Genomic DNA, 26,917 nt, shown 5'->3' on the forward strand with positions numbered 1-26,917 from the left:
ACCCTTCCCTGCCTGATCCCCTAGGAGAGAGAGTGCAGGCAGCCACTAGCAGGCGGACAGGGCAGGGGGAAATCTGTGGTGGCGGGGAGAGGGGGGATGAGGGGCAGAGGGAAAGCCAAGAATGGGAGAGGGTGGCAGATTCTTACCTTTCAGTCCTCCAGGCCCCTGCTGCCCTAGACATGTGACTGCTCCAAACTCGAGCTAGGACTAACACTGATCAACTTTTGAGCAGCTCACAGTGTAACATGTAACAAGACCCTCAGCCTCTTTTTCTCTGGAAGCTCTAAACACAGATTTTGGTGCTCTGTGTCATCACTCATATACTAATCAAAACAAGGAGTAGCACTGATGGGTCTGAAAAGGACCTGTATCCAATCTATTTATAGCAATGAAGACTCTCCAAGACTAAGGACACTTGTAGTCAGCAGTAAAGGGTACTAACAGCAGGTAACTGAGGGAGCATGAGAGGACACACAAAAACACATTTCAGCTTGCATAGATTTCAGTGATTCATGTAAAACAGGACTATTGGGACCTGGTCTCCTCCCTAGTAGATACTATTCCCATTCAGAAATAATTAGTCTCTTTCCTTTCTCAGCATAACCACTAAAATTAGCATGGAGAAACCAAACCACTGCAAGGTGCTTAGACAACATAGGTGTGGACTGGTAAAGAAGTGTACTCATGAAGACAGCTTTTACGAAAAAAATGAACCCATGCTACTAAAGGAGGATTTTGCTGAAGTACAAACAAGTCATTGTATTCTTTACTGCAAATTTCTTGATTGCAAATGAAATAATTGATGTTTTGTTAATTAAAAATTACCACTATCCTGTATCTCTATATTTGCTTAACTTAAAAAATCTCATGATTAACTTACCTAAGAGTATGGCTATTTCACAATTTTTTAGCAAAATCTTCTAAGTTAACAATGTAGAAGAAAAGACCATTGACATTTATTACGTGCAACTGAAAATTATAAAAGACTCTTTTAAATTGATTTCCCCACCCTCAAGATGCACCTTGTAAAGCATTTCTACCACATCCAATAAAATATCAGAATGTACAATATATACCCATGGAGCAGAAGGAGAACATGACTACTCTCATAAGCAAAATATATTATTTTGTTAGTAGAGGTAACACTGTAAATACATTAGTGAGAGTGAAGTAATTTTATGTACTTAATTCAGGAAATCTATTTATAATTTTAGCAAAAATTTTAACACTATATATTCTAAATAATTTATAAACCCATATCTTCAGGCAATAAGGTAACATCTGACCTTTATAACCTGGATTTCCCATGGCTGTTGACAGATCCACACATTCCACTGCATTTCAATTGCAATTGTAAGGTATTGTCTCAGTGCATTGTATTACTGATGCTTTCTGGTGGAAGTTAGTTGCCAATTTATAGTGCATGTGAAATGGACTTAGGACATAAAGTAATGAATTATATGGCCATTTTTATTAGAAATGGATCTGACCTGAAAACTTCAATTTTGTTTGGAATGTTTTTTGTGTTGTAGGACATTTTGGAGATTAGAAGTTCTGGACAGGATCCATCAGAAAGAAGTGACGCATGAGCAATACACAGATCTGGATCTATATTACCCCAAAGTGTGGAGAGATTTCCATTTAAGTGATCCACTTAATCTCTTTAACTGCCTTGTAAAATGCTGAACTTCTCCTTTTATAGTGTTGCTATCAAAATAATCAGAATCACTTAAACATATCCATACAAAATCAGTGATAAGTTGATTGAAGCTGATAACCAAGGAAATCCATCTTTATTTCACTAGTTTATTCCTAGGTATTGCAGCGTATGCTGTATGATTTATTACTCAGTTTATCTATCATTACCTGTGATAAGCACAATGGTCTGAATCAAGGACAGGGTGACACTGTTTTTTAAATGAATAATCTTCAGCATTTTAAAATCTTTTGACCCCCTACATCATAGGATCAGTAATCACTATCAAATATGAATGTTTTATATAAAACTAGTTAATGCTTCACGTTAAATGCACAGTGAAGAGAGATTTGAAATTAAAGTTAAACAAGTGGTTGGTATGTTAAGCAAGTCATGTAATGTTTCAATATACTATCTTCATATTGGCATTTACAACATACGGAGTGATTTCCTTATCTAACAGCCAAAACTAGAATTAAACATTTTGGAAAATAAAATAAATAGTGTAAAAATTAAGGTAAAATCAGATCCCCAAAAGCTTAAGATGTGACAAAGCAAGGCCGTTTGTTACTCTCACTGAATAGTGAAAACAACAACAACAACAATAATTATGATGATGATGATGATGATGATACAAAGGCAGATTCTCAGATGCAATGCACTATTGCCAGGTTGATTTTCAATTACATTTCACTGATGTATTCATTTGTTTCTTAATGTGCTCATCTTGCCCATTAAGAATAATTAGCAGGCTTGCTTGGTGATTTCCTGGCTTCTGACAGTGATTTTTTCCCCCCTTTTTGTTGAAAACCATTTTTAGTTTTTGGAAAGTAATTTTTGGATATTATAGTATGACTGGGATATAATTTAAGTTTCCTAAGAAATTTAAAGGGAAGATGTAAACAGTAATTTTTAAACAAGGTTATTTAATCCATAACACCTAAACAATAACTCAGAATACTAGACATTATTTCTGTAGAGCAGAATCCAAAATAGAAAACCTATTTTCAGGTGATTCATTCGACAAAACTATTAAAACAGGTGAATAAAAAAGTAAAAGTTAGTAGAAATGAATCATTACTTCTATTATTTTGAACATTTTGGGACAGATTCGATTCTCATTTGTAGCAACAGAAGGCCCCTGATTTCAGTGAGGTCAGTGTGGCTGTAACAGATCTAAAATTGTATTATAGGTAGGAAAGAATGCAAAAGGCAAATTACCATAAGACAGATCATAAAACTATCAGTGAAGTCCATAAAATACAACATAAATTTTATTGCACACTTTTAAGAATGCATTCCACCTACACTGTGAAGTTTTTAGTGTACTGCACTTTGGCATCCTGCTATATTAAACCCATTGTAAAATCTAGCACAATAAAAGCACTTTGAATCCTGAGTTTCAGAGTACCAAATGTTAAGAAAAAAAAGAAATAAATTCTTATGGCAGTCTTTCATCAGTCACTTCTCTGAAAGACTAATACACTGAATACAGACTATGACTTCTTGTGTGATTTTAGGACATATGAAATATTTCCTAAATAAATTATGGAAACATAAGCGACTTAATTGGGTGATGTTAATAGTTCTCTTTTTGAGGAACAAAACCACTTTAATTGTTTAATACAATGGATGAATAATTTTAGCACATATTAGTTCATACCCCTGAGTTAGAAGAACTTTGGCAATTTGGTAAAAGTTTAGATGTGTTCATTTAATCTCTGAAACAAGGTATTTAGCAACTTGATGATTACTATAACCACATGAAACTTTGTGTGGGGAAAGGGACATTTTTGTTAAACAAACATCCTTTATCAAACATCAGCTTATTTTGCTATTTTGATTTTGTACATCTCCTACCCCTGCTGCCCACTGTAGGAAGAGGGGAGGTTATTTTTGTAAATATTCCCCCACAATGTCATATGAATATAATTGATATAGTATAGTATGTTACATTAAACTCCACCAAATAATGCAATACTGAAGCATTAAACTCATTCATAAAGACATATTAGTCATGAATTAAATCTGTGTCTTTTAGAGATTCATGGGGCTTTTTTCAAGTCTGAAGTATATGATTTGTGATTGGGTACTTTTCTCCATGAAATTGTTAAAGTATTTTAGACAATTACAGCTGGCAGTAGTACCTCTAAGAATATAAGTGGGCTGTGAACTAATATTCTTGCAGTACCATGTCTCTTGTTTTAACAGTTTTATGTAATTTCACTTTTCACATTTTAAATAAAAGCCACAACAAAGGTTAACTTAATGAAAAAGTAAGTACACAATATGCTTGTATTCACACACACACACACACACACACACACACACACACACACACACACACACACACACACACACACACACACACATATATAAATCATAAATCAAAATAATTCTGATGCTACAGTAGTCAAAATTGAACAAGTAGTCTGCCTTAAAATGCAAATTTAAAAATTACTAAGGAAGAAAAGTAAACATATATCTTCTTCCATTTTTTCTCTCAATTTCCAACAGCTACTAATAGTCACTAAAAATATCATTCTTGTGCTACTGTAGATATTTACTGCCATAAATTATGTTCACTCACTCTCTTGCTTAACCAAATACATTTCATTTTCAGAACTGTGTGTACACATTCATATGGCATAACAACAATTTATTCTAACATAATATCAGAAATGAAATAAAATAGAACATGGAAGAGAGTAGTTTTATACCCCAATGTTAGGAGAAATAATTCAAAACTGATAATGATTAAATACAATAAATAGATAATTTATAGGCAGGTGTAAGTTAAAAGTAATCACAGTACCAGGCATTTAATAATGTACACTGTGAGCACTAGGAAGTACATGTGTATTGTGTATAATATAATATAAAAGATTAATATCTGAAGGCAGACTTGGTATAAAAAAGATCTAGTTTCACTAGTACAAAGAATAAATGTCAAGGGGGAGTTAATTATTTGGTTTGCTGATGTGCTTCCTATAACATACAACATATAAAAATGGAATCTCTCAGCACTTAACCATTAGCCAAATATTTATCACTGTACCTTGCTGCTTTCTTGTAACCAACATATACTTTTTTAATCCAAGAAGAAAGTATGGAATTTATTACAGGGAAAATTGTAGCTCTGTTCAAGAAATTCTGTATCTTTCCATTTTTTAATTACTTATGGAGGAGACTTTTTTTAATATACCCCATGCTGTCTTTCTTTATATCAATTGTTACTCAGCCAGTAAAAAAGGAATGAGCACAACAAACCAGTTTTCTATCTGAATAAGGATACTTTTGATGGCCTTTTCATTTCCATCAGTTAACAGAACTTCTTTGACATCTGCAGAAATAGCAACCTGAAAAAAAGAGCACAGCAAACAATGAGCAAATATGCTTGTCTGTGTGGAAGTGAAGACAGGAGTGACAAGCCTTCAGTATCATGCTTCCTCACCTATTTCTCTGTAACAATCTTCAATCTTTTTTCATTTTATGTCTGCATTATTTTAATCATTCAATCAAATCAGTCAATACTTTTATCATTCCATTTGCGGGAGCCTCTATCTTGCTATCATTCTGTTCCGTAATTGCATTGTGACAGCGGATGATGGTATTCTGAGAGGCTTTCATTTGCGGGCTTCTGTTTATCTAGTAGAGCCATCATACAAGGCTGTCACTCTGCCTTTCAGCTTGCTTCTGTCTGACTGCCTGATGCCCTTCATATAACTTTGCATTGCAGGCAGATGGCTTTGTAAGGGTAATTTTTTTGTGAGCTTTGACATGCTCGCACATTGGGCTGTAACCTCGACACATTGTATAAGAGCGACAGGTTTGTCAAATGCCAATCAGTGTAACAATATGCTTTTATTTGTAGAGACATAAAAACTTGTCTAATGCACTGCACTGCTACATAATATCTCCTGAATACATGACTCAGAACCCAGAGAATGGTGAACGACGCTCCTGAATGGCCAATCTAATTCAAAAGAATCTAATTACCGAGAGCTCTGGATCATGTTTGTTGGTGTAATAATGCAGGCAAAACATTAGCAGCTATATCATGGTGCTCCAACTGTGATTCGCCAGGCTATTCCTGTATCTTAGCAAATGGGACTGTAATCTGAAAAAAAAAATGCTTCAGCTATGGCAATGAAAGACAGACCGTACGTGGCCTGGAATGTCACAACAAGAGATATTGACTACACTGAGGTAAAATGTTTCTGCTCATCGAGGCAACCATAAAATCAATATGATACGAAAGCAAGTCAATCTAGAAGGTCTCTCAAGACTCTGCAGCTTGACCGCAGCTGATGCTGTTGACAGTTCTCTGACCCAGCAGTTGGAGGCACTGGAACATTTTTTCTTTTGTTCCTTTCTCTGAATGGAATTGGAATTGAGAAAAGACCTACCATGAGCCCAGCCAAGCATGTCATGCCACCCCCTAGCTCACACACAGCAAGGTCCCTGAAAGAGAGAAAGGAAATGGTAGAACCCATACAAATTAGATGAAAATGGTCAGAAAGACATATATGTTACAAGAACAAATTGCCATCTGCAGTAAGAACTGAGCTACCAGGAAGTTGTAGAGACATGACTAGGCTACCTCATGTCGTTTTGCGTTTTAAAAATAATTATGAAATAGAAAAGTCACAAAGCAGGCAAATCAGTGGGGGTTCCCTCATTAGTGTTCAGTGCAACATTACCACCGCTGAGCTGAAAAATCTGAGAAGGTTCCCTTTTTTCCCCTTGACAATGGCGCTGTCTTTTAGAACTAAACTAGCTAGAGTAGCGAAAGATAATTGTTAGGAAAGGATAACAATGTTAATCCACATTCATTCTTGCAAAAACAGTTAAAGAAGTAAATGGAGAAATTAATATTATTTATGCATCTGTCCACACAGCTGTATCTATACTTTATATATTAAGAAATTAAAATACATTTCAGAACAAGCTGCATGCCTTACACAAAATAATTACATAGGAAGCATTCAGTTCCCTCAATTAGCACTTAAAATTGTGAGTGACCTACAAACAATATAGCAGTGCTGTTATAAACAACACTGTAACAACATATAGTTAAACCATTGAAAACTAAGGTAAGGTAATGTCAAGAGTCTATTCTCAATACAGAAAGGAATAGAACTCAGCATTAAGGTTGAATGTCTAATCCGACATGCTGTTCTTAACTTAGCCTATTGTGCATAGGTGTTAATAACACACGTGTTATCCATGTATAGGAAATGTACTTTGCATAGATAGTCTGCATAATGGGAATGGTGTAGGTGGAGCCATCAAAAAAAGGCTTGCATTGGGCCCATCTCCAATTCCATGGCATGTTCCAGCTTCAATAAGGGATAGGGAGATGACACTGCATTAGCCAGCAGTGAAGGCAGTAATGATTAGAGCAGACAGAAAACTTTCCATGGAAATGTTTTTGACAGATTTTTTTTTTGACTAAACAGAAATTGAGGTGGGAAAAAAAATTAAAAATTGAAAACTCAACCTGTTTTGCAAACACATTAAAGTAATTTCCAATTATGTTTTTTCCAGGAAAACATTTTTCACAGACAGCCATGTAAGCACTGTTTAAAAAATAAGTCCCCTACCCTAGCAGAGTTTTATGGGCTAGGCTGTATCTTCATAATCTGCCACTCAATCTGGGGATGGGATGGATTTCTCTCAAACATTGTGCACTTTACTAGCAAAAAGTCTACTAATCTAGATTTATGAGAGAGCAGTAAATATCATCCTTTTATGGACTGGCATAATTTGGAGCCAAAGAAAAGCCCAAATGTAATTAAGGAAATTAAAGAAATTTAGAAATTTGCAACTTAAATTCTGAATTTCTTTGCACCTTGTGATTTAAATAAATTCCTCATTGTTATTTTGTCAGTTTTTTTCTGTTTTTCTTTAGGTTTTGGCTTTTCTAAATGGTACAGGTATGGTGTTTAACAAAAACACTTATAATCTACATTTTGCATTTAATAAGTATTTATTCCTTTATAGCAATTACGAGCCAGGCAGTAAATATAGCAAGCACTCAGGGTTTTTTTAAAGTGTATTATGGAACCAATCATGCAAATACATAATATATGTACACACATATATATGAGAGCACTTATTCAAACATGCATGATAAGCATTAACAGCTCTTTTGGAATCATACCAGTCTATTGAGCAAATACATATTTGGTGACTTTTACAAAATGAGAACTAAAATTTGAAAAAATGTAGGTACTCAGAGTTGATTGTTTAGGAGGCCTAAACCTATCAAGTGATGACTAAGTAAAATGCCATTGGCTTTAATGGAATATTTGGGTTTTCAGATTCTGTAGGCCCAGAATTTAGGACTTGTATAGAAATTATTTTGGAAAAAATGGAACAGAATGATTTATGATGCACACCCACAGTAGCACTTCTTCGTAGCAGCCACAGTAGCAGCTGTGGGGAACTCGGGGCACCAAACCAAATCAAATAGCTGGGTTGGGCATTGGGTATATATCTGTGGGGAGAAAAGGTCAGAGGAAGCCTCCAAATGACAATGGAAATAAAATTTAAGAAGCTCCAGTCTATATCTGCAGAAGCAAGCTGAAGCTCCTTATAAAGTCAGGAGTCAATGGCTGGTGAATCTGAGTAGTGGCAGATCTGTTTGCTTCAGTCTGCCTCCATGCTATGTTCAGAAAGTTGTTCGTAGTTGTGTAGGCAGCTCATGTTCACAGGGGGACGAAGGGAAACTTCTATAGCCCAAATCCTTCTCCCTCACTCAAAACAATAGAACCATAGGTGTCCTACTGACTACAGGGCCCTGGGCACCCACAGAGAAGGGAAAGGGATATATAGCTTTATTTATTTTTTATGTATGCCTGCAGCATGCTTGACCTGGCTTGTTGCAGAAAGGTTAAAAAATGCATACATAAAAATGTAGAACACTTCAAAAATGCTAACAGAGCATTACAAGTAGGTGTACAAATACACCCATCGCCATATAACACGAATGGGATGTACCTTATCAGATATTATTTTGCTTGCTTTCACAATAGATGTCAGTTTAAAGAATGTCTTTTATTTTTCCTGACCTTCACAATCAGTACTGATCGATCGGAGCTTCACTTTTGTTTCCCAAAAATCAAAGTGAAATAAAATGCCTTGAGTGGAAATCAAAAGTCTTTGACATATAGCAAAAAGCTTGCTGTGCATTATTAGTACCCAAAGGCAGCTCAAAATTCTTTGTTAAGAGCAACATGCTTTCACCTTGAACATTTTAAATTTAATCTGAAAACTTAAATCATAGCAATCTTTACCATGCAGATACAATAAAACTAACAGATTGGAATTGTATCTTTTGTGTTCAGCTCTGTACCTGAATATTTGATTGTGCTTCAGGCAATAGTAAGCTAGCACCTCTTCAGAAGGCCAGATACCTATAAAACAAAGATATTTGCTTTTTAGAATAGATTTTTTTCCCTCTGAAAGGTGTTGTTAATATTTATTTACTGTTTCAATATCTCTACCGAACAATAGTTTGCTGGATTTTTTAAATTTCTGAAATAGACTGCAATGCCAGAGAATACAGTAAAGAACAATGGCAGTATTTCTCAGACACTCAGCAACAGATATATGGACTTCAGCAAGATTACGCCTCACCAGCCTACTTTTTAAAAAGTCAGACACTGCCATTAAGACTTTAACACTAAGAACAATCAAATTACAAGAATCATCTATTTTATACCATACACTTATATTTGCAGCCTCAGTAACTACTGATAGACATCAGATTCAACAGAAAATAACTTCATATTCAATGATGTTCAGCTGTGAAACTCCTAATGGATTTGTGACTAAATAATATTTGTAAGTATTTGATCTCCTTGGTTGGTGGTCATGAGAGTAGTTCTGTGTAAACATCCATAAGACAGAATTTGGACTGATGTGCAGCTCACTGGATAGCTCCATGATTTGTTAAGACAGGACCTTGGCCTTAAATGGAGCTTGTGCCTGTTTAGGTCAACTTGGTCCTTCAATGGTTCTGAAAGTTTCTGACAGGTAAACTGAATTCTTACATAGTTTGCTTTGTAGAATTCAGATAGTTGGGGTTTTTTAGAAAGTCTTTTTTTCTATGCATTAATAGTATCATAGAACATTTCATGAAAGCAGGTTTGTTTCACAGCATACTTAACCAAAATCTTCCATCCTATTAATCACTGCACAGCTTGATTGTTACTCTAAAGAGGGTATCTCCTGTTTCAGTCCATCCAACTTCTGGCCTCAGCCACCCAAAGCTGACGCTATCTGCATATGAGGCCAAAGGTGCTACTCTGTTTTCATTCAATCCTTCCTCAAATAAAACTCACAGCAAAGACAAATAAGCCAAATCCTGAGCACCTATGAAAATTTTGCTCAAGTAGAAAACAACTAAAAGCCAAGAAGGATTTCAGGATTTGGCTCACAATGAGTACACCATTTTAGCTGACAGAAATTATATTAATCAGGGGTACTGCGTTTATATCCAACACATATATTCAAAGATAATTTTTATTTGTATATTTCACTGTAACTTAGATTACTAGATCTCTGCAAATTGACTATTTTTTAAATATGCCAAGGGTTGAACTTAAATATTCATACATTAACCAGTCCTCAGTGATACAAATACTCAAGAGCCTACAGCATTTTATCTATCAGCATTGAAATATGTTAAAATGACAGATTTTCCAATCAATATATAACCCGGTATTATACTAGCGTATGATACGAGCAATGGTTAAGCTTGCATTTGACTGGTAGGTATTCATGCCATAAAAGTGGTTGTTAATGGTTAGTGAAGATGCAGCTAATTTAGAACCATTTGTAATACTTAATAAATGACATTAAAAAAAAAAAAACTTCTATAGCAAAACCTTCCATTCAAATGAATCTTAAAAACACTTGTATTTATGGCAGAGGGCCTTGAGCATCTGGGTTTCTGGCTTATCCTCAAAAAAGCTCAACTGTATCTCACTTGAGTGTGGCTTTAACTAACAGAACAGTTTGAATGGAGTCATAAAGTATTCACCAAATCCTTTTGTCATGGCACTAGTTACCTCTTCTGCTCTCTTACAGTGTTAATACCCAGCTCCCTCATGGAAGCAGTCACATGTACATGACTTACCCCATCACTCTGAGGAAAAAGCATATTCTGAACAACAGTGCTACTCTTTAACCAGATGCACTGGAACACAAACACTGAACCTCTCCCTCTGCCTTACAGATGCATCACCTCAATACCGATACAAAATGCCATGAGCAGAAGAAGCAGAAATCAGGTCTCTCACAAGCCAGGTCTCAAGGTGTAAGCACACAGTACTATAAACTAAGCCATGAAACCAGCAGCAAGAATACCTTTGTTAATTTTAGTAAAAGGAAAAGCTTCTCTTGCTTGAACAGGTAGGTAAGCTTCTTTGACTACTTTCAAAACAGGGATAATCTTAAAGATCCATGTGGAGGAGTTTGCATTCTGCCTACAACCCCTTCATTTTGACCTACATTTTTCAACACTGCGACCTACATTACTATAAAATAGTTCATTTCTGTTAAAGAAACAAATGCTCAGTGCAGCTACAATAAAGCCAAACGTCCCATTAATTTTTAAAATCTAACATTAACTCTTCAAAGAAAACTACTATTTCTCATCTTTAGTCTGTGAACACACAAGTATGCAAGCGCACCTCACTGAAAATTTTATAAAGACTTCTATGATATTTAGTATAAAAATAACCAAAACAGGCCTCTCATTCTTGCATATGTAAGATTGGATAGACACTTATTTGGCTGTGCAACTAGTATGGGCCATACTCTGACATGGTTAGGACCTTTGAAGATACAATAATAATTGTACAACTTCTGAACAAAATTGGATGGCAGGCAAAATTAGGCAACAGTTGAAACAGATTTGGACAAAACTCTGCACTCTGGATTCACAAAACAAACATCTTGAAAACTTCAGTGTAAATGATCAAAGGCATTTCAGCAGATACTGTGCTGGAAGATTTCAGAATATGTAATGAAACAAACAGGAGAATGAAGGCTATGTTGGAAATCCCATGAAGTGGAGCCATAAAGATGCATTTATGCTTGTGTGGTTGTACAGTACCCAGTGAGCGGTGGGAGAGACCCGGGGTTGCTGACAGGTAAAACGTCTCCCAGAATTCTGAAAGAATATATGTGCCGCATCATCCTTTGCACACTTACAACACCCCACTGCTCACCAACCTGGGATAGGGGATCTACTGCCCTCCCCTCTGGTCCTTTTACAGTGATTACTGCAGAACCTCACCACATTGTCAGCATACTATCTCTAGGTGTTGAAAAAATGCTTGTTTTCTGCTGGAGTGGTACAAGAGACCTTAACTACTAGATTGGGCTGGTGGTGATGCAGGGAGTACTCTTTATTTACCATATGTCAACAGCATTCAGCATTGTATCACCATATCTGAGCACCTCACAAACAATAATGGATTTAACCTCACAAGAAACCCATGAGATCATGAAATACTATTATCCTGGTTTTACAGATGGAGAATTGAGCCACAGGGAGATTAAGTTACTTGCTCAAGGTCACAGAGTACATTTGTGAGAAAAGTACAAATAAAATTCAGATCTCCTGATTCCCAGTTTTGTGTCTGAACCAAAGAGGGTCCTTATTATCCTATAGAAAAAAGAGCATCAAAAGTACATATGATACCACTGAGGATGCTTAAATTAAGTTGCTTTTGTCACAGTACCCATGGCCAAGTCACTGTACCATAATGACAATGAATTACTTCAGTTCCTTCTGTGTCAGGCAGCTATGGAGCATCAGGTCTTTTAAGCAGCCTTACTGATATCAGGCCTAAACAACATTTGGAAAGTCTAAACAGGATACTTTGCAAATGACCCTCATTATGAAGGACATTATTTTCAGACCAAAACAATCTTCACTCAGTTACCAGCATTAAATATATTGAGTCAGAAAAGGGTGGTTACAGAAAACTTTCCATTGTCAATTAATTCCATTTTTTAAATAAATTTCTTTGGCTCCTTTTACTGGGTCTTCATTTTGCTCTTAACCATGTATGTTAAAAATTAGTGTCACCCAGTTGAAAGCTCACAGACTGAGAACAGTTACAGTTTCTCCAAAAAAGTAACATCTTTTGAGAAGATTCTCAGAGCATGGACACACATAACGCTTAGAATCGCTTAAATGTGGTTTAAACCTGAAGCAGACAGACATCCAAGCCTGTTAAACCAGTTTAAAGCCACCTGGAATGGTTCAAAAGTATACCCAGAAAACTGAGTTCTATTTTGAACTGTTTCACTGTGAACCAGGTCAGTATTTTGTATAGACACCAAATGTTCTGCAACACGGGTCTGTCCTGGCATGTCCTTCAGGCATCAAACACTGCATCACTCATTGCCTCCATGCACCCAGTGGCTGCAACTGGCCTCCCTGGTATACAGCCAGAACTCTACTGACCACTTTTTTCCCTCTTTGGTTAGCATTTTTTTTAAATCAGTGAGCTCCCTTGCACTGGTTGGACAATAAAGCTATTTTTCTAACAACTGTGTCCTCATTCACTACTTGACCACTCATCATGGCCCCCTAACCCCTGGGAACCAAAAAAGGTCCATGCACCCTCTGCTTCCCAAGTCAGACAACCACATTGCAGACTTTGGTCATTTGTGGGCTACTGAAGTTTATTGAATTCATGTTTAGGAGAGAAGGGAAAGCAGAAAAGTGAAAACACCTCCAGCCACAGGTCACCCAATAGGGACCTACCAAAACTGTAATTTTGAAAAATCCGGCATTGGCCACAAAATCCGCAAAATACACAGGAAAGAAAAAGAAAACTATACTACAAATAAAATGCTGGCTCCCCACAGGGAGGCAGCCATCCTCATGGCGCTGAGGACTGGCTGCACAGTCCGCCAGGGGACAAGGAGGGAGGGGCCTGCTCACATGATGGGCAAGTCAAGATGGCTGCCGCCCTCACCCATAGCCACTGACTGGCTGCAAGGGCTGCCTGCCATACAGCCTCACCCCTCTCCACCAATCAATAGAGAGGGACACATGATGGATAATCCTTGCAGCAGTTCACACAATTGTGAGCCAGTTCTCCATCAGTGAATTGGAAACGGTTTCATTGTTACATGTGTTTATACTCAGGACAGAATGCCTAGCATATAGCTTTACAAAAGGGACTTGATTCTTGCTATCATTATGGCACCATTTTTTGGCACAAAGGAATCAAACACAGCTAATTCAGGTGGCTTTAAGTTCCCTCTGCATGAGGGAATCCCTGAGAGATAAAGGGCCAGTTCTATGTTACTTTCTGTCTATGCCAAACCCATGAGAAATAAATATGACTGGAAGTGAGATGTGTGCTCAATGTATATTCATACTGTGGTTATTTCAGCTGCAGGCACAGGCTTTTGAAGTCAAAAACAGTTGGGTGCATGTTCTCCTGTGGCTTTCTAACTTATGCCAGCTCCCATCCAGCCCCAGGACAGTTAATGTAGAGTCACTTTATGACAGTTGCAAAGTTTATGTAAAGTCACCTCACACTCTTATGTCTAGTGTGGCTTGTCTTATCTCAAGAACTGTGTCAGTACACACTCCCATTATGAAGCTTTTACATTTGATTTTCTTTCTAAGTATGAGACGTTTGATTACTCATTTGAAGTTTTAAGTTACTTCTCTACAAATCTTCCCATTAGCTTTGAATGAAAAGTTCTATATTTTAAATCATCCATTCGCCCCCCCCCTGCAACTTATGTCTCCATGCAAGGCCTTTGAAAAATGTGATTTGAGCTTGGCTACACTCTGTTCTATGGACTGTGGTTATGCCTACAAGTGCACAAAGTAGTGCCACGTAGAGATGCCCAAGCTAGCTTTAAGTGAGCTAGCTCAGGTACTGTTAGCTCTGAAGCAGGGTAAATTAAAGTGGTGCTCTGCCTGGCCTAACATGGCTATACTGCCTACAGTGGGCTGTGCAAAACAGTACCGTTTCATTTTGACTTCCATTTTGCCATTTTGAAGGGACAGTGTTTTGTTTAGCTGTTTTGAAGCACTGTTCCATTTCGTTTAGTCAAAACTGCTTCATTGTGTTGCTGTTTCGATGCATTTTGATGTTTCGCCCATAGGCTATAATAGGAAATCATGAAAATGCCTATACCTTTGTCTGGTAACCTCTTCTGAGGGCATGAGGCCTGCCAGGTTTCAAGGAGATATATGCAAGGGTTTCTGGGAAACTGTACCTCAAACTGTTCAAAGCAAACTCATATCACTTACCAACAATGGCAACCTGGTGTCATCCCTCATACAGAACTTGGGGCCTGCACTCCCTGGGAGGAGTGCAGGCCCCCCGATCTGCTGCTGTGAGCTGGCGAAATAGCCCAGAGCCGTCACCATCACCAGCCGGCAGCAGCACCCTGCTGTCATCCCGCATCATCTCTGGAGGCCCGTGCCCCCTGTGAAGAGCTGAGGGAAGTGATCAGAGAGCTTGAGGCAAGATCGGGGAGCTGGGGAATTGAACTGGGAACTGGGGGAGTGTTCAGGGACCTGAATGTTCTCCCAGTTTTTGGTTTGATTCCCCAGCCCCCTGTCTGATTCCCCCAGCTCTTCCCAGGGGGCATGGGTCCCCAGATCTGCGCACTGGGTTTCAGCAGGCTACCGCTGCAGGCTGGGGCCAGCGGTAGCACTGCAGTCTTCCTAGTGCTCGGCATGGGCTGCTGAAACCCTGCATGCAGATTGGGGGCCTATGCCCCCCAGGAAGAGCTGGGGAAGTGATCAGAGAGCTGGGGAATCGAATCGGGAGCTAGATGTCAATATCAGAGCAGTCCTTCCCACCTCTTCCCCCTCCCTCTCCTTAGTTTGTTTAGCTGCAAGCAAGCCCAGCTTCGAAACTTTAAATGTTTAGAAACTTTCAAAATGTTTAAAGTGCCCGTGTTTATTTTGAAGCCATTTTGAAGCCTTTCATTTCATTTCATTTCAATTTTGCTGTTTTGAGCTCAAAACACACTCAAACAGCTTCAAAATGAAACACCTGTTGAAATTTCACACAGCCCTGCAAGCTATCTTGTTTAGGGCTTGCTTAGGTACCTGATATTGCATTGCCTTGATCAGGGTAGATACACTGGCTGTGAAATGAGCTTGGTGAAAGAATTTAATGGTCTCATACCAATCTCTATTTTTGGGAAGCAATACTGCATACTTTAGCAAGAAAGGCAGTGCACAGCACACTCAACAGAGGCCTAAGACAGGACAAGAAATGATAGTACAAGCCAATAGTGATAGATCAAAACCAAGGTACGGTGTCAGAGTTGCATAGTAAATACTGTAGGATACTTGTTAGTACTATGTCTGGCCTTTGCCAGTGCTATTAATCTGTCTGGTTGCTGGGCATTAAATTTATTTATAAGAAAAAAAATATGAAACAGGAATGAACAGTTAAATACAAAGTGGATAAAGAGCATTCAAGTTTTCCTATACAGTTGTTATTGCTTCGTTCTTCTGACCTGCAACACTCCTAATATTCGCCTTTTGGGCCTTTCTTCAGCAAAGTGTGTTGTTACCACTTCTGAATAATTTTTCTTGACAATATAGTAAGTTGCTATGGAAACACTTCCAAAATCTTTCTAGCTCTGACCATCTCCCAAACACTGGTCTGAACCACTCCCCACTTTGTAACATCGCTAAAAAGCATGCTCAAAACAAAGACAGAACCACAGATTTCATTTTCATTCATTCAAGTATCATACAAAAATGGTTCATAAATAAAAGGCCATTCACTTATCTGTTATGTCTAGTAGCTCACTTTAATTGGAATGCATATTTAAAAGACAAATAGATACAAGTTACTACTTGGTATGAATATACTAGTTATCAGTGGTCACACAATTTTAGAGTAGGGGAATGAAATTTCATCTGAAAATACTATGACTATAATGTGAACACAGGAACTTGGTCAGCTTATTAAAATGGAATGGGTGGCAATGTATAGAAGGAAATGATGGAAACAGCTGTTACTGTTTTGCCAATATTATAGTGCATAATGACACTGTCAAAACTAACTGCCTAAATTTAGGCACCTAAATGCAACATTTAAGCCTTTGGTGAAAGCCAATGGGAAATCCAGAACCTAGCAATTCTGAAAGAAGAGTTGGTTTCATTAAAGTGCTTGAATATGGAATTAGAAGCCAAATTTTCAAAATGTGTCAAGATCCAGATTTTTACTAAAGAAGCTATTCATAGTGATCATATTTGACAAACTGGCTCTGTTGCTAATCAATATATTATATCATGTTTTTCCTAAAGGTGTTCATCTAAACTTTTCTAATTATGCCAACTGTTGACTACCTTTTTCCTAAGTCTTGCAAAGAGAAGTAGTGAAGGGAGAATGGCTATCTTACTTTCCCACAGCAGGATCTACCATAAGTGAGTCTGAAAAGGTAGACAAATACTAGAGAAATCGAGGCTATGAGAAATACATGTTACCATTTCCCCCCTCCACATAGGTTTGATACTAACCCTTGTCTGTCTCTCAATCTAAAAAGGAATTTATGATATTCAGATCATTGAAAAATATGTATAAGCACTGGCTGAGATCTTCAGCTTGGGCAAAATGGCCTCAGCACTATATCTCTCACTTTCATCCTCATTATTATTCATGACTAGGAGGGAAACATGATGGTCTGCAATCTGCAAATTTCTTTTACAGCACAAACTTAAGAGGCTCAGTGGAACTGATGTGGAAATGCCATAACAAGTAAAAGCTGTAAATGTAGTGGTATCTAGTCTATGCTTAAAATCGACAAACTGCACAAACCTACTTGTATGATTGTTTTTACCACCTTTTTTCAAACGAACGAATTTGATTTAGGTTTTTTTTTAACCTGGTTTTCAAATAGTCATTAAAAATTAAACAACACTGGAACAAACCTTTTGTGATTATAGCCTTCATTCTCCTGCAACAAACTGGATCTATAAATTTATGTACCATTGTAGATGTAAATTACAAAATTTTATATTCAACTATATTAAAACATCTATTCCAAAAATGATTACCAGTTGTGAAAAGCAGACAGGCTTATCACTTGCTGTCAGTTGTTCATGTCTAGTTAAGCAATAATGTGCTAAAACTGCTCTTTTGTTTTGTGTAAGAATTTTGGCAATAGAAGAAATGAACACTCGTTTAATAAAAACTCAGGCTGCTTTTTGCTTTGATGGAGGAAGCAGCTGCCTGTTTTCATTTGCTGCAGAGCAGCAAAACCCATCAATATAATAAGCAGCTTAGATGCATCCATCCACAGCATCTGTAAGGATATAGGGCTATTCGCTCAAAACCAATCCTTGGTTTAATTTTAACAAAGATGTGTCTGACATATTTGAAAATGCATTATAATAGGGTTTTGAAATCCTAACAATTTCTCTTCTTTTTAAATACTTCCACAGATTTTGAAAGGGATGTATACCTATCAGAATGATGGAAATGATAAAGTGCACACTGAAAAAGTAAACTGTAGTGTTAGCCTAAATATGCGAAGATGGAACATAAAGAACACGTCCTCTGGTTCGTATTCTCATGTCTCTTGAAAATACGGAAACAAAATTATTTCAATCTTTTCAACATAGTTTTCTGCAACATATAAAGGGAAAAAATCCTAGAAATTAATATTAGGGAAAATTAATAACTGGAGATAAACTAGTTTTCATTACATATTTACATTTCATAAGATATATTTAGCTCCCTATTCTTTTGTTAGAGACACAATAATGTTAACGTAATTTTTCAAAATATATTTTAAAAATTGTTTTCTGAAAGTAATATATTTTCCATATTAAGTTTCAGCAAAGCAAATTTGGTCCAAGTGATAACTTTTAATTGCAATACAAAAATTGAATAAAAGTACAAGATTTTCATATATAATTATAATATCAGAGAGATGATAAAATGCTATTTTGCATACTAGCAATAAAACTTTATTTTCCAATGGAACTTTAATGTGTGATTCTGCATATTTAAGTTATTAAAAATTCTAAGACATTATTATTATTTTAGTGCTGTACAGCATTCTAAGACCTAGCTAAGCTGAGCTTTTAGATGATTTGCACATTAACTGAGAAGTCAGATAATTCTTAATCCTCCTCTTTTTCAGATCCAATAATGGATAAGAGAGCATCTTAGCATGATCAACTAGCAATCTGCCTAGCTGGAGTGGTAGTATACCTGAATTTAGGATTAGCCATTGGGTTTTTATATCTGATTTAAATGAGCACTCATTTTGGGAAGTGTGGCGAGAAAATATTCTATGATAGCTGAATTGATCGTTTTCCATTTAAATGTGTAGTCATGAGTACCAAGTTCATACATATTTAGTTGCTTCCCAAACAGAAAGTCCTATAAACAAAAGAGAATTTTCTCAGAGTTCTTGCTAGGCCTACCATCAGGGTCTTCAATTAAATACGTACTTTTATAACCAGAGTTCACAGTAACATATAGATCCAATTAAATTTATCTCAGCTGAAAGCGTTCTATGTCATCTTAGTCCATTGCAAAAGTCCTTGTTTGCTGCTATCTATGGATGAAATCCAAAATACTGCTCAAAAGTTTTTTTGTTTTTTTTTTTTTTAAAAGGTGGGTCACCTATAGAGGAGAAAATAGAATCCTCACAACCCATAGACTAGCCACATAGCCAGCCCTTGATTATACTTAAACTTTTTTTCATAGGCATGACGAAGTTTGGGGAATGAATCTGTTTGATTGTGGAGAAGCTAGTACTCAATTTAATGTGGGTTTTTTCAGGGATTTTTAGAGGAAATGGTATTTAATGTTTTGGAAGAGAGTCCAGAGCCTCAGATGAGTATGTCTAGTACCTGTTTTTTCAGTAAAAATAAATGTGACAGCCCCTGGACCATAGCAGTTTATATGATTCCCTATGTTTCTCTTATGTGGGACATTTTTGGCCAAAGATTCCAGTGGTTACTAAACCATATACTACACTGTTCATTTAACTATGTGCTTGGTCTTTGCCTTTGCACCTCTTTGGTATGGAAATAATTGTGTGAAAGTCAGTATACAGTCTCTTGATGCAACCTTTCTAAGCCTCACCCCGCTATAGCAAAACATAACATATTTGCAGCCTTTATGCACTGGCCGAATGAAACAGGATATCTCATTGTGTTACTAATAGAATCATCAGATCTTCGTATTTAATCAGGCTTGGCCATTTCTCATGGTATCTGCAAATTATGGTACAGTCTATTATTTCTGAAAGGCTATGCTGTCAATGTTGTACTGCAGAAGGTGCTTGGAAAACCTATACAAGCCCCCACTTACATCATTAATTGTGATTTAGGAGGTACAAAGTTCCTTGGGTAGGATCTCTACATAGGGGTGAATCACTTGCAACCACTTCCTGATATGTATTAATTTTAGGGTGACCACCTTTTCCAAATTGGAAGGTGGGACACATACCCATCTTCCCCCCCTCCCCCCATGGAGACAAAGCTGGAGCAGAGCTGAGCGTGGCAGGGGCAGATGCAAGCTGCCCACTGCAAGCCCTGGGCTCCCTGCCCTGCTGCCCTTCCGCCAAGAGCCCTACACCAGCTGTGTGCTCCCTACCTGCCCAGCAGCAGTGGGTGGCACAACTGCAAACTGCCACCACCCCAGCAGCTGCCAGGTGGCCTGGGGGCACATTGCTATGGTGGCATAGAGCTCTTGGGGGAAGAGTAGCAGGGCAGGGAGCCCTAAGTCCACAGTGGGCAGCCCACATCCACCTCCACCCTGTACACAAATCTGGGGGGGGCACATGTCCCCTTGCCCCCCAGGGGTGTGCAAAGTGGCAGGGAGCCACCCACCCCCACAAGCTTCACGTTCCATGGATAAGCTGCCTGTGGCTGTCTTGCTCCTGGCCCCAGCCTTGGAGCCTCATGCATTGCCCTGGCTGGGCAGCACCCCCAGCCCCTACCCTACTCCTTCCCTCATTGTGAGAGCTTCAGTCTTGCCCCCTCATGCCTCCTCCACTCCCCATAGACTGACCTGCAGGGAGCTGCTCTCCAGGCTGCCTGGTTCTTTCCCTGCCACATGCATGTGTGTGGGCACACACATGCATGTGGCACCTTCTGCATCCAGCTTCTGGCAGCCCCTTGCAGGCTGGATCCCTCCACAATGCTGCAAATCCAGGATAAATGCTGTCCCGGAGTTGTGCAGCCTGGGACCGGGACTTGATGATCCCATTCCAGGACTGTCCTGCCCAATTAAGGACAGGTGGTCACATTAATTAACTTTAATCCATGTTAGTTCTAAAGTTAGAACAGAATACTTAGAACAACAAGAACATTAACATTTTCAGTAAGTGAAAGTATTTAATACTCTTCTGCCAAAGGCCAAGAATCATAGAAAATTAGAGTTAGAAGGGACCCCAGAAGGTTATCTAGTCCAACCCCCTGCTCAAAGCAGGACCATTCCCAACTAGGTCATTCCAGCTAGGACTTTGTTGAGCTGGGCCTTAAAAACCTCCAAGGATGGAGATTCCACTCCCTCTCTAGGTAACCTGTTCCAGTGCTTCACCACCCTCCTAGTAAGAAAGTTTTTCCTAATAACCAACTTCAGCCTCCCTTGCTGCAACTTGAGACCATTGCTCCTTCTTCTAGGTCTGAAGACCTCTGCTGTTGTTTCTTTTAGGTCAGATTTGACATAACTTTATGGGATAGTATAAGAGAACTTGAATTATTATTGCCTCTTGCTTTGTAAACGAATACACATCAATCTCCAGAGCTCTCCTTCTGGCACTTAGTGGACCAGATTTTCAGCTGGTATAATTCAGCGTAGCTCCAGCAGCATAATGAAACTACTCCAATTTATATCTGCTGATGATCTAGACCAATGTTCGAAACAGTCATAAGATAGCCTTCATTACAGCAGTATTATATTGGCAAGGCTATCTGGGGCAAATTGTGTTCAGTGCATATGTAGCTTCCTACTGAAATTAATGCTAGGATTATTTGAAGTTTTAAATTCACTGAGTTAGAACTATGAAAAGAATGGCAGCAGATTTAGCTTTCAAGAAACAAGCAAATATTTTTCATAACTTGGTTTCATATTTCTTACTTCACTATGATGAAATTAACCATTTGGGCCTAAATATACCACACTGTTATTCCATAATCTACAACTGATGCAACGAGCAAAATACTTACTCCAAATTTTATTTGGCTACCAGATTTCAGCAGAAGAAGTTCTAGAGTTGCATGAACACTGCTGCAATGTGCTTTGACTGAAATGCATGAGGTTATAATTAACTTTGCGGGCTTATTCTGCTTTTCTGTGCAGACAATAGATTTCAGGCTATTTTGTCTTAACCTCTGGTTCACCTAAAAGTCCTTTAAAGCAAATAATTATAAGCCTGTAGCAATTTAATTCAGCGGAGGATAAATAACAAATTTTGCTTTTGGTATAAACAATATCCATTCTAATATCTAGCTTAAAAAGTTGGAAGTGTAGAGAACACTCTAACTAATATCATGAATACTCACCAAAAAAAGCTTTATAATTTTATCAGTGATGGGCCTTGGAACCTAATGAATCAAACCCAGCTTTAATTAAAATGGGCACAATTACACTGACTTCATTGGAATACTTTGCTTACACCCAGGAATTACTTTGGCCAAATATTTCTCAGATATTGTGGTTTGAGTATGAAGATTTCATCTTGCAATGTTCAGCAACATGGTCATCACCGCCTGAGTATATCAAGCTTTCTCAATATCTAACTTAGGCCACTTCATTTTTTGAGGTATGCTCTGACTTTCGGTAAATGTAAAGCCAACGTGTAATAAATCTGTTTCTGCACCTCTTCTCAGTCAAGGATATCTTGAGACTGTACATGGAACCTGCATGCCAAGCTCACATATTAACAAATAGATGTGCAATAACTAAATTAGTCTTCTCTCAATGAGACTTGAACATCTGACATAAAATGGAGAGTTAGGTTTGCAATCTTCTGAAATCTAAGCTTGTTTCTTCAGGAGTAAATTTATTGTGCCAATGTGTTTTCATATTGTTTTCCTTCACCAGTAAAGTGATAATGCTCTAAATATGGGAAAAAGTCATTTGTATTTATTCAAGCAGCTGTTTGTGTGTCACCTCTATTGTAATTAGCAGTTAACAACAAATTCCAGTACTTGTTTTTACTGCCAGATTTTCAATCACAAAAAAGTAATTTCCTGTTGGTTTTTTAGAAAATCCATGGAATATATACAATTTTTACACATAACAAAATGTTGGAAAAATGTAATTTTCTACATATTCTTTTCTGAAAACATGCTCTATATTCCTGGATTGTCTTTGCTCTCAGGAACAGGATTGAAATCTTCACTTTGGTATTTATCCGAGACTGTGATAGCTCAGTTGTCTGCCTCCAAATGCCAAGATAGGGGGAATCTCATCAACCAGAGACCAGCTGCATGATGGGCAGTTAATAGATATATCAAACCTTAGGATATATGCTAAGCTGAGGAGATGATTGGTCGGTTGATATACTGATTGATTAGCATAGGGAGAATGGGTTTCTTCTTGACAACCTAAGATTATGCTTCAGCTAAGCTCAAATTGCTTACACCTCTTCTATTGGGTTTAAAATTACAGCCCTGTCATCTAAAATCTCTCTTCAATGAAATTTTTACCATATATAAAAATTAAAGGGAAAAAGAAAGTAGGTGCGCTGGATAAGAGTAAATGGAGTAGATACATTTCATACTACTGTTGTTGGTACTTCTAGAAAAAAGTTGATAAGTAAATCCACTTGAAACATGCTGCATATTCAGTAAACTATTACAGAGCACTATACAATAATTTAAAGAGGAAAACAAAGTTCAGCATGCTAAAGAGAATCAGTGTTCACACTACTGCTTTAAACACACTACAGATACCTACTATGCATAAAAATAATATGAACTGGTTTCTTCGTAGTTTCCAGGTGTTTCCTAGGTTAGGCTGAAATGTATTTTTTATGGAATGCTTTGCTTATGAAAATATACTGTCACAGAAACCTGTAACTTCTGAATCAACATAGCCCACATTTTCTAAGTTATAGAAGCAATTTATATATTTGTGTACTTTCAATAAGTATTCATTCAATACCTTCCCCTACAAAAAATATACCTATTTCTATTTCTCACAGATTAAGTGCTTGGAGATAAGTTGTGTTCATAATATATTTTAGGCTGTAAAACATCAGGGGATAGATATATATAATCTCCAAATAATATATATAAAATCCCCACATAAAATATATCTCTCTATATGTTTAAATATCAGAGATATTTTAAATAAATATTGTAAATAAATATCATAATTTATTGTTATTTATTTTAATGAAAGAAAATAGAATTATGAAGGGAAAACATATATGTTTTAATACAACTAGTAGGAAATGTTTTTCTGTTATGTGCTTAAATGGGTTGCCAAAGTAAATATATGTGATCTATTGAGTTTATATCACTTACATATCCCTACCATTTCTGAATACCTTCAGTTGAACGAGACACCGGTGGCAATAAGAAAACTTAATTTTTTCAAAAAAACTTTTATAATCTTTAATTCAGTACTTTGAAACACACCCCTTCCTCTCTTCTGCTTCAGCAAACAAGGATTTGGTTGTCATATAATGATGGGCAAGTGGTTCATTTAAAATGTTAAAATCTGCATTAATAAATAGGACTGCATTTTTCAGATTTTTTTCCTTCTCCTATCTCCTATGCGTGGTAGGGGATCAGCTGCAACTCAAATCCCCAGCTGAACAACCCAAATACAACTGAGTGAGCAGACTTAAAACAAGGCCATTTATTGGTGCCTGTTATGCAAACAAAGCATCCAAGTCTTAGAAACAGATGTCAACTGAAGCATATGCTTACTGTAAACTGGAATTTGATTCTCTTTATAAAAATAGACTTAAATGGGCCTTCAGAGACTAGGCTGCCTCTTGTTGTATACCACTGCCTAAGTTGATTCAGCCTTAAGCTTTTTAAAAGATGAATAGACCGATATCCAAGGGCAAAAGAATAAAAGTAAAAAAAAATTAAATTGGAAATAAATGATAACATGTTGGAACAGTTCCCAGAAGCAATTTTACAGTTTCTCTCTAAAAACACAAGACAGGAAGTTAAAACCTTAGTACAGGTCACCCATGGCATGTTGAGTTATCATTTTATACCACTTAAGGTGAAAAAGGGACTTTATGCTCAGGTAGCAAGTTTCTTACTATGCTGCTCCTTCTTCTCCTCCTCCTTTTTTCTTTTCTTTCTTTTTTTTTTTTTTTTTACCTCTTCTCACATCTTGATGCCTTTTAAATGTCACTTATTTTACATGAGGCAGTTGGTGGAGACATGAGTCAACAGCAATCAGAACCATTATCCCCTGCAGCGAGCCCTGGTCCTAATGCATTATGACACCTTAGCTGGCCAGCCACCGATTTACCTTTCTGCTTCTTAGGGAATTAAGTGGCATCATGTGAAAATGGTTGTGATATGAACAGCATGGGCATAACTGGTATTAAATTTACCTCTCAGCCTAAGTGAATTTTCCTCACATGTGACTAATCAAAATGAAAGCTGTGGACACGGGCAGATCTGGCCAGCACTTCTCCACCCCTGGGACTGGGGCTATTTTGTTTTATCTCTTTGTACAAGCTGGCAGAAGTTTAAAGTGAAGGGGATAATCCAGTGCTGGTGTCTTTATGAAATAACATCCTTACATGAAGAGGCTTTTAACTGTCTGTCGCTGTCCTCTCAAAAAAAAAAAGACCGTGACAATCTCATTTTGCTGAGCACCCTCCCATGAAAAGAGAAAATAATAGCCATAACAGCTATGGCTAGTACTGACCTTACATGATCCATTAGCCACTAAACACTTTAAAAGTCAGTTTTACATACACTGGGGGGGTGGGGGTGGAGAGAATTAGAGAACTATAGAACTATCACAATCACTTTCACTTTAGTGAATTTGTCTTCTGTTTAAAGTCCATTACTTTATATCCCAACACATAACAATCTGCGTCATTCCAAAAAAGAAAGAAGAAATCTTGTTTAAGAGCTGCCTTGGACAAAAAAGGGGAACCTACCTTATTTTTGGCAATTTCAGAACATTAATAAAGCTATGCAACTTAGCTTAGTATGAACTTTCTTCAAATAAAATACAAATGAATATGAAAAAACTAAGGTTTCCTATATTTTAGAAGTGCTTGACTTTAGTACAAAAATGTGCTTTACCGACCATTTAGCAGAGATCAGTAGGTTCTAAAGGAAGTGCAGGCAGAGCAATTATCATCCTGCACAGTCAGATTGATGTTTATTTACAGGCAAGAGTGGCTTGCATTCTGCTTTGAACGAACTTGGAATATTGCTGATAATATGCACAATACTGAAATTTACTGAAATAGCATATGTATCTAGTCTGCTTCCAAAACACACATTTGTACAATAATGGAATGTGAAGTTCTCCCCTATTTAGAAGTGTATACAGTCATTTTTGTCATTAGTTTTCTAAACCGGCATGTTCTATACATTACCTTTTTGTTACAAGTTACTAATTAACTGAGGCATAAAGCTAACAGTCCTTCCTTTCCCTTTCATTAGTTACATGTTTGATCTTTACAAACCATCTAAGAGCCAAAGTGTTGAGAAAATACATTCTCCCCCTGAACAATGCTTTTTTTTGCAGCATGAAGAAACACAAAAAATGAACTTTTAAGTATGAAATTTGGCTTTGCACTTCACTGAACCTGGGTGATTGTAACTACCTTCTCTGTGCACTAAAAAGCAGAAGTAACTCCAGAAAGTGATGGAAAACTACCAACTTTCAACTATTTCTTATGCTTCAAAAGAGAGATTTAAAAAAATCTTTAAAGACCAACATAAGGCATAAATTAAAGCTGTTGAGAATGTTCACATTATATCACTTACTATATGACAACATTTTTTTCTTTTGGAAACATAAAAACACAACACCAGTTGTTCCTCTCTCTCAAAATAAATTTTGTAATGCTCCAACAAAAACATTTAGTAACCCCCTTTTTGCGAACTGGTTGCAATTAACAGTGAATACAAAAGGTAACAGAAAGTATACATTTTATAGTTATAAACTCTGAACAATAGCACGCAAGATGCATATGGCTTTTTTTTTTTTTTTTTTTTTTTTTTTTAGCAAA

General features: G+C 37.3%; 1 protein-coding gene across 1 annotated transcript in view; it reads right to left on the reverse strand.

The window, feature by feature from the left end:
• The window catches only part of CAMKMT (calmodulin-lysine N-methyltransferase), a 514,533-nt gene that overhangs the window by 88,213 nt on the left and 399,403 nt on the right, over positions 1–26,917 (reverse strand). Inside the window, exons 5-7 of the mRNA XM_019516343.1 lie at positions 9,057–9,117; positions 6,106–6,160; positions 4,992–5,055 (exon numbers count right to left, since the gene is read on the reverse strand). Coding sequence (XP_019371888.1) covers positions 4,992–5,055; positions 6,106–6,160; positions 9,057–9,117 — 180 coding nt within the window. The remainder of the gene's footprint in view (positions 1–4,991; positions 5,056–6,105; positions 6,161–9,056; positions 9,118–26,917) is intronic.

The sequence above is a fragment of the Gavialis gangeticus genome, unplaced genomic scaffold (assembly GCF_001723915.1).
Source record: "Gavialis gangeticus isolate Ggan-Ray unplaced genomic scaffold, GavGan_comp1, whole genome shotgun sequence".
In the NCBI taxonomy this organism is placed as follows: Eukaryota; Metazoa; Chordata; order Crocodylia; family Gavialidae; genus Gavialis; species Gavialis gangeticus.